Genomic DNA, 15,123 nt, shown 5'->3' with positions numbered 1-15,123 from the left:
ACCTTAGTACAAAGGCAGAATAGAATCAAAGATTTGTAAAGAAGTCGACAGATAGCTTCCTGGGACCAGTGAGAACAATCCTGAAACCAGATAAAACATCCCCTAGAAGTCAGCCCATAAATCTCCCAAATACACTCCGGACCATTACAATCCAAAATCCGAAAGTACTAACATCCACCACCAACTACGCCTCACCTCATAGGGTGATATATCAACCACAAACCCAGTAATATCCACGACTCCACCCCAAACCAACAGTCTCGACCCAACCCCAAGAGCCACCCAGCACAGCCGTTAAATGCCTAAATATACCTCTAACGCTTTATCTCCCGTTTCATGCAACTGCAGAATATGACATCTCATGTTCCCCACATCACTAGACCAATAAACCATATACCAGCGGTGAGACATCTCCAACCAGAACGAGAGAAACGCCAATATGACAGCGCAAATCCCTTGTTTCGGATTGAGCGTGGGCCACTCCCCACCCCTTGCCAAGGTTGGTAGCTATGTCCGTGCGTTATCGCAGCTGGAGTGTGGGTGTGGATGTGGGTGTATATGCCGATGGATCTGCGGTTTTTGGAACTAAATTGATGCAATGCGATGTGTGTCAATCTTGGTTTATTCAAGGGGTAACTTTACTTTTGCGTCTGAGTCTTTGGAAGTGGAAGAATTGGAAGTGTAAAAGCGTTTTGTTCGTGTTGGAGGGTTGATGTGATGTGTCGATTTTGCTAGTTCGTGTTGATGATGGCATTGTTGGGGAGGGGAAGAGATGTAAGGGGGATGGAAAACGGGTGTGTTAGTCATTGATTGAGGTCTGTAGGCAACTCATTCTCCGAATTCTTGTTGTAGCTGAAGCTTGGTTTGGAGTGATAGCTGGCGGACTACTCATCTATAGCTCTATCGGTCTTTGGGAAGCTTCAATATTGATGCACGATTCGTACTCAGCATGGCCGCTCGACGACAACCAGCTTATAAAGTAAAACTGTCAAATATCAACAAGAGAAAATAACAACCTAATCGACACTGATGCCAAAGTATAATCACGAAGTAGCCCGTATCGGCACAGCCTCAATTACACTCTCCATCCCAGGACTCCCACTCCAAATGCCGGTTATCTCCAGCCCAGCACCCCCCAATAGCTCCCTCCATTGACGTTCTGACCGCTCCATCCCAGACCCAATACTCATCATCTGGATATCGATCGACGCTTGCAGCAGTGCTGCACCTGTATCCGGAAGGACAAAGTCTGCAATGATGATGCGCGAATATTCGGCGTTCATGGCCGAGATGGTATTGATCAGAATCTTGTGACAGATGTAATCCGGCCAGTCGTGGAAGATGGCACGGAAGTAATAAGCTCTGGCGCCTGTTTTACTTCATATTAGCTTTGTGATAGATTACAATGGTTTGGCCCTGGGCAGGCAAGGTACCTTTTACCGGCTGCGGGTCCAGGAAGCTATACGCCATGGCCTCGATCTCTTCCCCTGCGGGCGCGGAGGCGACCACTTTCGGTAGGTCCTGAAGCACTAACCGGCCAGTAACATCCGGGAACCTCTCCCGGAAGCGAATCAGATCGTGTCCTTGGTTCCCTCCTACGTCGACTAGGAATACGGCGTCATCGTGCTCCAGGGCGCCGTGCGTAAGTCTTTCAACCGGATACACGTCGAACCACGAAGGTTTGCCCTGTCGTCGACTGGACATGTATGAGTTGAACAGTGCCTGGTGGTGCTTCCGTTGAGCAAGCCATTCGAATTGACTTTGTCCCACGGCCCATCGCATTGGGGATCGGGAGTACTCCTTCGGCATGAGGTAGTGGTGCTCGCGGAAGTACTCTGGAAGTCTAGCGAGGGTCGGAACGGTCAGGTCATATCTACGTGTCCATGTCAGCGTAAAGCGCAGGAGTATAGGTGATGTTCAAGGCTCATTACATGCATGGAACGCCATCCCGTCCAATTGGTTGCGTCATTGCTATTGTTTTGTCTGTGGGGAGGTACACCTCTGGTTCGACGCTGGCACACAGACCCAGCGCTGCCATGACTCGCATTAAGCGGACTATACATATTAGCAACTGAACCCCAAAGTTATATTGCATCGTATCCATACTGATTAGTGCCCTCTCGACGCCAGTATACTCTGATAGCTGTGTAGCTGATAGCCCTTTGGTGGGGTGTTCCAGCAATAAGGGGAAGATGTTAAGGTCGATGACAGTACGAAGAGCTGCATTTTGCGGGGGCTAGTAAACGCATCAGCCAATTGACTAACAGGCTACTTGCTATTTGGGTTAAGTTCAGTGACAATAGGAATTGGCTATACCTGGTAGATCAGCCGCAGCACTGTCTCGGTCGGCGTCTCAACCATATACTTCAACTGATCAATCAATCCCAGGAAGCGGTAATGCGACGTTGCGGAGCGAGACGAGCTGCATTCCTCTAATGCAGCATCCTTGATCTCCTCCACCAGAGACAATAAGGGCGGCGTCTGCAGTTGCGGCTCCATGTTCGTCCGGTTGGGATTGGAATGCATATATGAAAAATGGCCGGAATTAAAACGGTCGCGAGATGGGAGTCCATGGGTTATATGAATCACTAATCCATGTGGAAAGCTCTGAGCCACACGGGTGATCTTGATACGAGGCTAGCGTAGGATAGTAAAGTAGGGGCGTAGCTGATCAATTCTCCAGGCAATAATTGCCATCTGCAAACGGCAAGCTGGGCCCAGTAAGAGCTCCGGCCGCAGTTAGGGCTTGGTCGTATTTGGGGCCCTGGAGTTGGTCGAGTCCACTCGATGAGTCCAATCTTGTAATAATTGAACGCCATGCAGAGCATAAATTCTTATTGTCCGATGATAATGAAAGAATGAGGGTGCTTGCGAGTCATCCTGATGATAGGCCCACCATGATCCTGTGTCATGCTCACCTTCGGGGTCCCTACGCCACGGAGATTTATTCATCTCAGACGTGGAGCAATGGAGCAATCGTCTGCACAATGACTGTGGTTGACATTTGTGATAGAAGCCCTTCTAGGGATATCACCCTTACCAGTTTTCAAACTAGTTGTTGCGGCGGATGTGACTTAGCACGCGCACTATCGGTACCAGCGGAATGCTTCTACTCTACCCTATCAACTATCTACGACTTCCAGTAGAGGCCGTCGTCATGCATCCTTCCCGATGGCTGCTGAAAATTTTCTCGAATCAGCGATCTAGCTACGGCCACTTGGGGGAATGTTGACGCCACCACCACGGCTTCTGTCTTCCATGGAATCCTCATTCACCTGGTCTATTCGCGTAGGTAACTCTCCGAATCGGCGAATCGTGATCGTGATCATTGCAGCGTCAATCCAGAGACTAGACCATAGGTCATTTGAACAAGTTCCTGCCCCGACCATGGAACCATGGTGCGAAGCTGTTGTAACTGTTGGCACCACCCGTGGCGCGCCCATCTTCCAATTCGTATCCACAAGCATTCCCCACCTCCGACAGGGATGTCAAGACAATACGTAGAGGTCATGCGCAGTTTGTAGTCGATCGCGGCCCGATTGCACCATCCATCAGCCATGAACCTGATCACACTCGAGATCCAATCGCGATCAATTTGCAAAGTAAAATGAAAATAAGACATTGGACCCGATGATCAGTGGTGTATACATACTACACATACCCCGGTCTCGAGCTCTCTTTAGCCTGAGTTGTGCGTGCGTTAGCACGATATGACCTCTTGCATGGTGTGCCTCTGCGTTTGGCGGAATAAGGGGCGGTGCACTGTTCTGGAAAACGAGATGGGCATCGCAAGGATTGCCACCCTGGAACCACCAGCATTTAATTTTATGCGTGATGAGGTACCAGTCCTCAGCTCTGTGGGGCAGCTGGCACGGGCTAATCGACCATGTCCGAAGATATTGATTGACTTGAGAGTCGAACAGGGATCTCAGTGGATAGATTGCGCGACCGAAGTTGCATATTGCTTTTCTCGGGCCGTCCTAATGCGACCCTAGCATTGTGGCACACTAGGCATGCAGTCCTGTGGATATCCATGAGCGGCTGTGATATGAGAATAAGGGGCCAAAGAAAAAGAATAGACAAGAAAGGTGAGGAAACAATAAAATCAGAAAAATAAGGAATTTTAGAAAAATATTTCCGGCGGATACAAACAGGGTTATCCGCGTGGTATGGGACCAAGAAGAGAATGGCATCGTCAAAAGTGGAAGAAATTAGAGGATGAACATGATGTGCGCCGAGGTCGACCCGAGTCACAATACGTAAGATTGCATGAGATATATGCGCCTGTGTGTGGAAGGTGTTCGATCATCGCTTGTATGGTGGTGGGAGTGCTCCAGAGAGTCGATAGGATGCTGGACAAGTCAAATCGTCACAGATCGACTGGTCGACCCGACCCACTGGTTCAAGGCTGGTGGCGTTCCGCACGAAGAACTAAGACTGGCCCAATCAACACGGACAGCTGCATTGACATTGATCCTGCAATGGTTATTCGTCCGAGACCCTCGACAAACAGTGTCCAAAGTGAGTCGTAGTGCGATCCTTCATAGCTTTTTAACGGAAAAAAGGCCAGGAAGGGCAAAGGAGAAAATAGGGAAAGGCAACAGGGAAAAGATCCGACCCCAAAATTCACTTGTGGGCCAGTAGGTCTTTCCTCCTTCCATGAGTAGCGTTCAAGAGTATCGGTCCCGGTATTGCAGCAGAAGTACTTTTATGAGGGATTTTTTTTTTCAGCTCATCGAGTGGTCGCCCAAGACACCACAAGAGGCCGCTGCTTGAAACTATCGAATTCACTCGAGGTCTTTCCGGATCGGTATGGCGTTTGTGGTGGGAACTCGGATGTTTCATCCCTTCCCTTGCTAAGTCATTGATTAAAGGCCCGTTCGTTGCTCAGCAGCCAATTTATCCGAATCCCACGAGAAAGCGAGGTAGTGAGAAACAGATCATAAAAGTAAATTGGACAAAATCAAGAAACTCCCCAACTTAATCACACCGTATCGCAGTACAAAAGTACCTCTTTGCACCAGTGGTGGGCCCAGACTCTGCCGGGCTCGGTTTCGGCCATCTGTCGTCGGAAGGAATTTTATGTCTCAGCCCACAAAGCCTTTTGGAGACAGATGGACAACAGGTCTGATTATGATCGATGCGAGCAAAAGTCCTCATCGTGATGTTTTGAAAGAACTTGATCGACATTCAAGTGTGTTTTCGTTGTGAAGAAGCCAGGTAGCCGGAGCCAGGTGCCGGTTCCCTGGGTTGCATTGGTGAAGCATGTACCCAGTACTAGTGATTATTTTGGCTGCATCCATTGAACGGTAATTACTATGCCTCGGCATAGTGTCTTCCTAGCCCGATGCACTGGGTCTCATGAGATCATGATCCTGGCGCTGTCTCGTGCAGGGACTACAGCGTGATTGACAAATTACCCTGCAATCTCGACGTCAGCCACCATGTGTCAGGATTGGCCGGGGGAGCAGGAACTCGGGAGCTTATCGATGACGATCGCTCCACGATTCAAGATTCAAAATGGGTCCCGTCCGTGAACTTTAGCCTTTGGGGTGCGCTATTCATCTTTGCAGACAAGCGGAAGTATCTTGTCGGCAGGACTCAAGCCCCCCCCCCCCCCCCCCCCCCCCCATTCGACCTTAATTCACCAATGGTACGAATGTCATCCTCAGCTCAATCCAGATAGGGAGAGTTTCACCGCTACACCCCCACAGTGCCATTCGGTGAATGAGTGGAGAGCTGAGGGAAAGATCCATGGCAAGTGAGAAAGATGTCCGTTGCCTTATGCGGAAACCAATGATCGGAAAGTCACGAGAACCGGACACAGGTGACTTTTATTCTTCGTCATTCTGTCGAGCGTGTGGATCTTCAACTGCTAAAGCGTCTCCTTTAAATACGACTCGCTTGCTCCCACTTCTTCCTCAATTTCCCCGTCTCAAGCACAAGGTGGTTGACTTCTCCCTCGTTCATGTCTCACCATGGGTATCCCTCAGTATGACGAGTCATCAAACAATGCTCCTCCAAAGATCACAGACTCAGAGCAATTGATCGCACGCTTTGGTCGTCTTCATGTCCTAGACGACCTCATCCGCTTAAGGGCGGCAGATCCTGTCCAGCTTCCTATCCTAGCCTATCCCAAGCCATCCAACGATGATACCACTTCGTATGAATACTTCACGGGGCAAGACCTGGACTGCATGATCGACCAAACTGTGTCCACATTAATGGATTGTGGTTTCAAACCAGTAAGCCATCCACATATCTCTCACCAGAGTATAACCACAGCTCATACAATAGCAGCCTCGCAATGATGGAGCTGTGGTCGCTCTGTTCACACTGTCGGATCTCAACATGGTGGTTACTTTCTTCGCGCTTAGCAGGTTAGGATACACGGTCATGATGGTCTCTCCACGACTGTCAGCTGCGGCGTGCGTATCACTCCTGGACATGGTCGGCTGTGACACGATCCTCTATGGGCAAACACCAAGCATCCGTGCCACGTTGGCCGAGATTCTCCGTCTGAAGTTGATCGCATGCCGTCCAATCATTCAAAGACCGTCTCTGAATGCCCCCCAGGAGACTGATGTCTTGGTCCTCCACCGAACCCGGAATCCAGAAGTCCAAAAACAAAAGATCGCTTTGATCCTGCACTCCTCTGGGTCCACTGGTCTGCCAAAACCTCTTTATCTCAGTCATAAAGCCATCATGACCCATCCAATGCGGGGTCCGGGGCTAACATCCTTTAACTCCCTACCGTGGTATCACCTACACGGTCTGTCGACTGCCCTTCAGGCAATGTACATGAGGAAAACAGCGTATATGTGGGATGCGTCGCTCCCCCTAACAGCATCATCGGTCACTTCGGCGCTGGAGGCCGCTAAACCTGACTCCGTCCAGGGTGTTCCTTATCTTCTCCAACTTCTAGTTGATAGTCCAAAGGGCTTGGATGCTCTGAGACGGTGTAAACTAGTGACGTATGGTGGCGCACCATGCCCTGATGAACTAGGCGATCGCCTCGTGGCAGAGAGAGTCCACTTTGGTGGTTCGTTTGGTCTGTAAGTAGTGTTTGAGACCCATCAGGCTGATGCAGTCCCCTAATCCACTTATAGAACGGAGGCAGGCCTAGTAGCAGAGTCCCTCTCCCGCCCAGCAGGCGATCCTTTCTGGAATTATGTTAAGTTTTTCGAGAACCTCCGCCCCTTCATTTGGATGAAGCCCATCAGTGCAGATCTGTATGAGTGTGTGTACCTCGCTGGTCATCCAGCACTGACGGCGTCGAATTCGGATGAGCCCCCAGGGTCGTACCATTCCCGCGACGTCTTCACGCCGCACCCTACCATTCCTGACCGATGGAAGTACATGACCAGATTAGATGATCGACTTACCCTCGTCAATGGGGAGAAGGTGCTGCCCCTGCCCATTGAGGGATCGATAAAGCAAAGCCCACTGATTCAGGAGGTCGTTGTCATCGGAGTGGGCAAATCTGTCCCAGGCCTTTTGGTCTTTCGGTCAGACGAGGCAAGAAGCTTCACCGACGAAGAGTACCTCGATCTTATCTGGCCCACAGTGGAGGACGCAAACTCCCGAGCTGAGCAATTTTCCCAGATATCACGAGACATGATCACGGTCTTACCCGTTGGCTCAGCCTGTCCTCGCACGGATAAGGGGTCGATGATTAGGGCACAAGTATATGCAAAATACGCTGATGTGATCGAGGAGGCGTACACTAAGCTTGAACAAAACACCGACGGTACCCTTGAGCTTGATCAAAGTAGCACAGTAGCTCATCTTATGAGAGTCTGTCGAGAAGAGCTTGGGTTCCCCATCTCAAGACCGGATTCTGACTTCTTCGCAGAGGGAGTCGATAGTCTAAAAGCAATCCATCTGCGTCGATTAATTCTCAGAGATTTCAAGATTACAGACAGCAAGAGTATCAGTCAAAACATAATTTTTGAAACGGGAAGCGTCTCCCGCTTGGCAGAGTATATCCAAGCCGTGCAAAATGGTCAAGATACAGAGGTGGAAGATGAGGTGTCATTGATGCCTGGAGTGATTGAAAAATATTCAACGTTCCGCATGCACACACCCAATCCCAGCATCGTCACAAGCAACAGGAGTGTAGTATGTCTCGTTATTGCCATAATTGTTCTCTTTCTTTTTCTAACATCCTTCAGATCCTTACTGGTGCTACTGGGTCCATTGGCGCGCACACGCTTTTCAAGCTTTTGAACGATGATACAGTATCCGCCGTGTACTGCCTAACACGACGGGAGCAGCCAAAAGAAGAGATTCTGGATGCTCTCGCAAAGAAAGGCTTAGAGGCGATGCCCTTCCGCACAAAGAAGATCGTCGCACTCAACAGCGCCCTGGACAAGCCCGACCTCGGCGTTGGCAAAGATATGCTAGCGGAGATGCAGCGATCAGTGTCACTGATCATCCACACAGCTTGGCCAGTCAACTTCAACCTCCCTCTCGCCAACTTCGAACCTCACATTCAAGGGCTATATAATCTCATCCAGTTTTCGTTATCGGTGCATCTTCCCGCCCCAGCCGTGGTACTGTTCTGCTCATCTATATCAACGGCTCTCGGTGCCCCAACGTCCGACGTCGACGAGGCGCCTCTTGACGACCTGAATAGCGCACTTGAAATGGGCTACGGTCGCTCGAAGTTAATTGGTGAGAAGATCGTAAGCAACGCGCGGAAATCGGGCGCTCGGACCTTCTCCTTGAGAATTGGTCAGGTCTCAGGACATTCAAAGAAAGGTCTTTGGAATGATTCGGAGGCCATACCCTTGATGATCCGATCAGCGTTGGCTCTCAAGGCTCTTCCCCAGCTCGACACAACCTGTTCATGGCTCCCGGTAGACAAGCTGGCATGTTCCGTTCTCGAAATTGCGAAGGCCTGCTCAGTCAATACGCTTGAAGAATCTGAAGGGAATGCGACTACCAGTGAACATATCGATGACACAATATACAACCTGTCCAATCCTCGAACATTCACCTGGTCCGCTCTGCTAGATGCCCTGCAGCGGAGTGGGTTTGACTTCCAGACGGTCCCCTTCCACAGCTGGTTGCAAATGCTGCGCGACAGCGAGTCCCGAGGCGAGGAGATGATCAATCCTGCCGTCAAGCTAGCAGACCATTATGAGGCCATGTACGGCGAGGAGGCACCAGCGCCGAAGACTTTCGTCACAGAGAAGGCCGAGCGAGACAGCAACACACTCCGGAACGGTCGTTTAAGGATCATCCAAGATGGAATCTTGAACCGATATGCACAGGATTGGTTGCGGCGCTGGAAGACCACCTAGATCGCGGTAGGGGTATGTATGATGGGACGATGATAATGTAGATTGATGATATTGTTCAGGCTGTCCATATTTGTCAGTAATTGTTGCACATAGAATGAATCCAACATGATGGTATTATTTATTTGATTATGGCCTATATTGAGTGGGGAATGTGGCGGCCGACTGTCAACACTGTCATATGCTGACTGGGGAGACCCGTGAATGGCTCGCACAGAGTCAAGGGCCGATAATATTACATCGGGTGCCACCGGCGTGGCTGAAGCAGTACAGGGACTACCAGTGAATGAATGCATGCTGATTAATATTCTTGTGGATCCTGTTGAGTGATATTTTTGCTCCTGTTGTCTATCTAATTCAAAGTGGCCAGAATGACGCAACAAGTTGAGACATCTAAACAGCAACGATAACAATCTACGGGGAACAGAATGCAGTCTAAACGAGCGGACAGAGCAAGACATCGGTCAAGCGTCAATTGAATTGAATGGAAACAAAAAAGAAATGTGGGTATTTGTAGAAAGCTCCTCCTGCAGGACAATCCGCTGGAAAGAAAAAGGGAGGCCAAAAAACAAGTTCAAAAATCCGCCGACTTAGAAATACATTGTATTAGGCCAACATGGCCACGACAGCACCACAAACAATACCGACCATGCTCGAGATACCTACAGGTTTGCTCGCGCCGGCAGTGAAGACAGGACTTTCAGGATTAGTCCCGGTCGACGCGCCTGAATCGGTCTCCGTCGGAGCGGTAGCCTCGTGGGTTGCAGAGGTGGTGCGGCTCGCGGAGGTTGTGGTGGAAGCAAAGCTAGAAGACGATGCAACACGGCTCGAGGAGGGGATGATCCATGACGAGTGGGACGGGCTGTGGATGGGGGCAACGCTCGTGGGTGCCGGCTCGTCGGGAACCTGTCGCGACTCGGTGGCGCCAACAGGACTAGCTCCCTCCGGAGTACCCTGCTCAGCAGGGGCTGGGGTTGAGGCAGCCGGGGGAACGTTGCCAGCCTCGATGCTGGTTGCGGCGGACTGAGACTGTTCTGGCTGTTGGGCACTGGGGCTCGGTGTGCTGGACTCACCAGCCGTCTGCTCGGCAGGAGTTTCCGGAGAAACATTGGTGGGAACAGGTGTACCGCCATTCACGGTTCCGGGCTGCGAAGCAACGGGTTCCTGGGCGGTCGGTGTGGGAGCAGCGGGGGTAGCCGCGGACTCGACCGTGGAGCTTGCCGGAGAAACGTCGGTCTCTCCACCGCCAAGGGTCTGGATGGAACCCTTCTGAGTACTGGCTCCGCAAAAGGTCGTAGTCTCCGTCACATAGATGGTAGTTTCCGAGACAGCATCAGCGCCCTCCTCGCTGCCATCCGAAGAAGGGCTTGCTGGGGCAGCAGTGGTCTGAGTCGAAGGAGCTGGGGCGGCGGTGGTTTCAGCACCGGCAACGCTGCTCTGAGGATTGGCAGGCTCAGGAACTGCGCTCGAAGTGGCAGGTGCCTCAGCTGATGCCGTCTCTGGGGCGGGAGCGGTAGTCTCGGGAAGAGGCGTGGAGGTAATAGATGGAACGTTGTCTCCTGTCCTCGACGCAACAGCAGTGGCAGTCTGAGCTTGCGGGACAATAGAGGCGGTCGAATGGCCAGCACCCGTCTGGAACAGCTTGATATAGTTAATTTCCCAGTAGGCTTCCTTGAAAGCGGCAGGGTTCTGAGCCACATAGTTTACGCAGCTCTGGATTGGGTTGCTGGGGTCGCTGACTGGGCAGCCAGAGTCACCGAACACGCCACCAGCCCAGTCGCCGCAGAAGGTGGTGTCAAGGATGAACTTTTGCGACTTGAAGCGCTCGTGGAAGTCGCAGGTTCCCTGCAGGTGAGCCATCGGGGTGCCAAAGGCCGTCGTGTCTGGGTTACCCTCGGTAATGGATTGGGGAATTTCACTGCGAGCGAAATACCAGATCTTAACAAAGCTCGAGGTCCATTCCATAGCATAGACACCACCTTTCTTCTCGTTAAACGGATCGCCCGAGGTCCCAGTCTGGCCCTCGACCACACAGCCGATGGTCCCAGATGCTTCGCCGCACTCGCTGGAGGTCATGCTGCCACTCATATCGTTTTCGCTCGACAAGGCGCATGAACCGCTTGTGTGCAGGACAATTTTGTTGGCTTCGTGCTTGTTGACACCCTCAATGATATCGATTTCACCATCATAGGGCCAGTTGGGACCCACCGACCAGAAAGCAGGCCACGTCCCACAGGCGCTACCCGGCATGTGCTGGAGGTCAATAATGTACAAACCTTCATCATAGTACTCTTTGCTTTCAATCCGGACCGAGTCTCGACCCGGACCGTTGGGGCTGAGTTCGGTCTGGTAGTCCACGCCCATGTAGAAACTACCGCTTTCGGTCACTTTGATGAGACCTGAGCTCTCTGCGTAGCTCTGGTTGGCATAGGTGACAAACCCATTGGTTGGGTCGGCACCGCTGAAGACATTGAAATGATCCAGAAACTTTTCTCCCTGCCAGGCTTCAATCAGCTGGTAACGGCTACCAGAGCCGTCTGCGATTGTAGGAGTGATCAAGGAAGAAAGAGCGATGGACCCTACAGTCCACATGAAGGATGAGGAAGGCATCCTGATTATTGTCGACCAGTAAAGCAACCAGGCAAAAGAAGGTAGACAAGTTCGAAGATAGCAAAAGGTAAAGACCAAGGATCTTAGATCGAACCAACTCCTGGAAGGACTCTAGAGATTATTACTAAAAGGAATGGAAATCCAACCGTCAAGGCTGGCAAAGTTGGCAAGCGAAGAAAAGACTGTCGAAAGAATGCAGACGTCAGTCCGCGATTGAAAGGAATGTAAATGGTTTAGATTGTAAAACTAAAAAAGGAAAGGGACGAACAAAAAACAGGAGAGAACACAAAATCCAAAAGTTCAGGCGCCCAGGGGACATTCGATGTAATAAACAAACGGAGAATCCCCAGCGCACCCTCCATCAGGGCCGGCAGGCTGTATTGTGTCCAGGCCCGCTGGACAACCTTTACCATAATGGTCATCGTGGAGAATTGGCAGCCGCCTATGATTGTGGCCAGATTCATCCAGCAGACGCCGTGGGGCCCACGACTCGCCAGATGGCGGTTCATGCCAAGTTGCGCCACAGGGGTCAGAGCGAATCAGTGTTCATATCAGGCTGCAGACAAAAATGTCGAGCTTGTGATGAATCCCGACAGGGTGCGCGCCTCCATTCTTCGCCCAGGCATGCTAGTGGGCCGGCGAGAAAAGTTACATCGCCAAGGACCTGTAGGGTAAGGCGGTCGGGGGTTCTGAAACGTGAACATCTCCTGAGCGGGGAAGGTATGAAACACAGGAGGCGCCTATCTTTGGGGCTCAAAAGGCGCGGCTGTTTCTACTGAATTGTGTCCCAAAGGAACCCATCGCATTGATTTTGTCATTAGTTTCGTCATTCTGTGTCTGTGGTGGGTGCTGTGTGGGTTGACGATTGATATGGGTTGTTGTTCATTCCAAGCGCGGCACCTGGCGACAATCTAACGTTGCTCACATTTTCGAGACGCACTCTTCCCGAGCGACCCTCGGATCAGCCACTGACAGCTGCGGAAGAGCCAGCCGATCTGAGGGCCATGTGCAATCCCATAGGTGGACGAAATTTTGCACCGGACGGGCCCCAATTTAGTGTCTGGATTCCTCGCATCGGTTATGTGGGCCAGGTCGAGTCGAGACACGCGGTGGAGTAAGTTGTGGCAACGGCATAGTTGCTTCGTGTGGACTAGTCCGATAAGGAGAATGAGTTGTCGGCTGATAGACAATCACCGGGATGGTCAATAGTCAATGTCAACTAGGGATACAGCGAAAGCCAGAGACAGAGAAAAAAGGGGAGATGATGATTTTCTGGTGTGAGGCAGGACTGTCATCTGACTGGATGAAATTGTGAACAAACACACCAAACAAAAACACTACGGCCGACGAGACCGTCCATTTTAGCAACTTCAATTTCTTTCTTTTTCCCCATTTTTAAAAAAAGGAACAAAACACTTTAATTAGTTACACTTCGACCTCTGACTAAAGAAATGCTCTTTGTTTTCCGTACAACCCGAATGCATGAATCTATCTTTCCTCCTCCCCCCGAATGATCTGCTAATTTTAATCAATTCAATCTACGTACAGGCTAGCTATGAATCTCCCTACTATTATTACCTTTCTATCTATAGTCCGGTAAGGTTAATATCAGGATCAGGACCAGCTGGAACTTCCCGTCCGGTCCCATGGATCCTTCCGCCTTTTCTCCGAATCATAATTAGACTTTCGTGGCTGATTAACCACCCAAGTTTGAACATTCTTCCATCCGTTTATTTTATTTCCATAACGACAGAGGGAGAATGACGACCCGTCGTACTCCCGAGCCCATGTAGTCCAAACCTTGAATTGGACATGTCAAGTGATTGGCTTGCTCAGGCACGAGAGTATGATTGGTTAGAAACATCATATCGTCTCCTGGTAGTACTGGGAGACCAGACTATACTATTCTGCACTCCACACGGATGCCATCCTTGCCCTACCTACCATAAGCCCTAAAAATGTATATTCATTAAGTAACATCATAAGACAATTCATGACAGGAACATCCTTCAATTCCGCAATTATAATGCTGGTATCAGCGTCTGCTTCGTTAGTAAAATCTGAATTTCACCTTGGAACACGTCCTATGAAATCGTTCTAGTTGACTAACAAGCCTGGACCTATTAACCGGAAATGTCCGAATCAGGTAAGTGTCCATTGTCTACAGATTCATAGCTAGTGGTAGCCCACAGCTACTCAACGTACCACATTGATATGCCCGAAATAGAAATCGTCTGCTCCTCTGGACGTTCCCTAAGCCTATCAGAAAGCGTCACTGTCGGAAGCTTCTTCGTTCACCTGCTATATATGAAACAAACTATTGATATGCCTCGTGGCTCGCCGAGCTAAATTAATATCAACGGCTCCCCATTAGGTGTCGGTTCTTCCGTGGATAGTCAATTAAAATTAAGGATAACCAAGTCTAACGTCCCGTTGCTTTTATTTAGATGTGCAAGTCGTTGTTGTGTGGGGACGTCGAGTCAGGTAGGGCGACCACCAGCAGATTTTACATTAAGCTGCCGTTCGAAAGGAAAAGATTCCTTTGTACAGAGAGGATCCTATAACGTATCCCGTTTCTTCATGTCAATCATTCATGGCATGCTTTCCTCCTGTTACTTGATTTGCTGTCGTTCACTTCTGAGTTACTCCGGTCATTCATGTCAAATTGAGATAAACTAGATAATCCGCCAATGACATCCTGGAGATCGCCGTTATAGTAGCATCACAGCTTTGCAGCCCGGACTCTCCTGCCTGTATCAATTTCAATCCACCACGGGTAATTCGGTGGCGCATCTTCCAGTGTCGCAGTGAAATGTGGCTTTCGCTTCTCTAGGAAAGACTTGGACCCTTCTGGCATATCCCTGGAATATGTCAGCATACCACAATGACAGCCCTCACGTAGCCATAGTTATCCCATTGATCAAAAGGCAAATGCATACCTCTCATGACACATATGATAGATCACCGTCGAATCAACAATATGTGCTCCCTCCGCAGTCCCCGGATTGCGCCACATCAAAGCATGATTCAGATGCCACGCAAGCAAACTAACGTTCTCCACAATCTCCGTTGCCAATTCCAACGCACGAGAGAGCACCTGCACAGGATCCGGTCGAGTCTCCGCAAATAGCGACCCAAAATGTGGCGACGTGGGTGGCAAGACATGGCCGGTGGTTACCAAGTACATTGCGTGCGAGTATCCGATCAG

At 50.4% G+C, this 15,123-nt stretch overlaps 4 protein-coding genes across 4 annotated transcripts; 1 reads left to right on the top strand and 3 right to left on the bottom strand.

Moving 5' to 3' along the window:
- Nucleotides 1-1,043: 1,043 nt before the first annotated feature.
- On the bottom strand, nucleotides 1,044-2,499 carry BDV38DRAFT_281350 (S-adenosyl-L-methionine-dependent methyltransferase; the record flags this gene model as incomplete). The annotated part of the gene is made up of 5 exons (XM_032059522.1): nucleotides 1,044-1,369; nucleotides 1,434-1,873; nucleotides 1,932-2,055; nucleotides 2,107-2,236; nucleotides 2,317-2,499. The coding sequence occupies 5 exons, from the start codon at nucleotides 2,497-2,499 to the stop codon at nucleotides 1,044-1,046; spliced, it is 1,203 nt and encodes a 400-aa protein (XP_031915247.1).
- A 3,469-nt stretch (nucleotides 2,500-5,968) lies between these two features.
- BDV38DRAFT_291571 (uncharacterized protein) lies at nucleotides 5,969-9,365 on the top strand. Its single transcript, XM_032061772.1, has 4 exons — nucleotides 5,969-6,245; nucleotides 6,301-7,055; nucleotides 7,110-8,121; nucleotides 8,175-9,365. The coding sequence occupies exons 1-4, from the start codon at nucleotides 5,979-5,981 to the stop codon at nucleotides 9,306-9,308; spliced, it is 3,168 nt and encodes a 1,055-aa protein (XP_031915246.1). The 5' UTR covers nucleotides 5,969-5,978; the 3' UTR covers nucleotides 9,309-9,365.
- An 85-nt stretch (nucleotides 9,366-9,450) lies between these two features.
- eng2 (putative GPI anchored endo-1,3(4)-beta-glucanase) lies at nucleotides 9,451-12,166 on the bottom strand. The gene has a single exon (XM_032054164.1). The coding sequence runs from the start codon at nucleotides 11,913-11,915 to the stop codon at nucleotides 9,912-9,914; it is 2,004 nt and encodes a 667-aa protein (XP_031915245.1). The 5' UTR covers nucleotides 11,916-12,166; the 3' UTR covers nucleotides 9,451-9,911.
- A 2,471-nt stretch (nucleotides 12,167-14,637) lies between these two features.
- Nucleotides 14,638-15,102, bottom strand: BDV38DRAFT_270044 (uncharacterized protein; the record flags this gene model as incomplete). Its single annotated transcript, XM_032057076.1, has 2 exons — nucleotides 14,638-14,776; nucleotides 14,855-15,102. The coding sequence occupies 2 exons, from the start codon at nucleotides 15,100-15,102 to the stop codon at nucleotides 14,638-14,640; spliced, it is 387 nt and encodes a 128-aa protein (XP_031915244.1).
- Nucleotides 15,103-15,123: the final 21 nt, after the last annotated feature.

Source organism: Aspergillus pseudotamarii, assembly GCF_009193445.1.
Source record: "Aspergillus pseudotamarii strain CBS 117625 unplaced genomic scaffold BDV38scaffold_17, whole genome shotgun sequence".
In the NCBI taxonomy this organism is placed as follows: Eukaryota; Fungi; Ascomycota; class Eurotiomycetes; order Eurotiales; family Aspergillaceae; genus Aspergillus; species Aspergillus pseudotamarii.
Note: the sequence above shows the minus strand (reverse complement) of the source record. Positions and strands in the feature narration are given on the sequence as shown.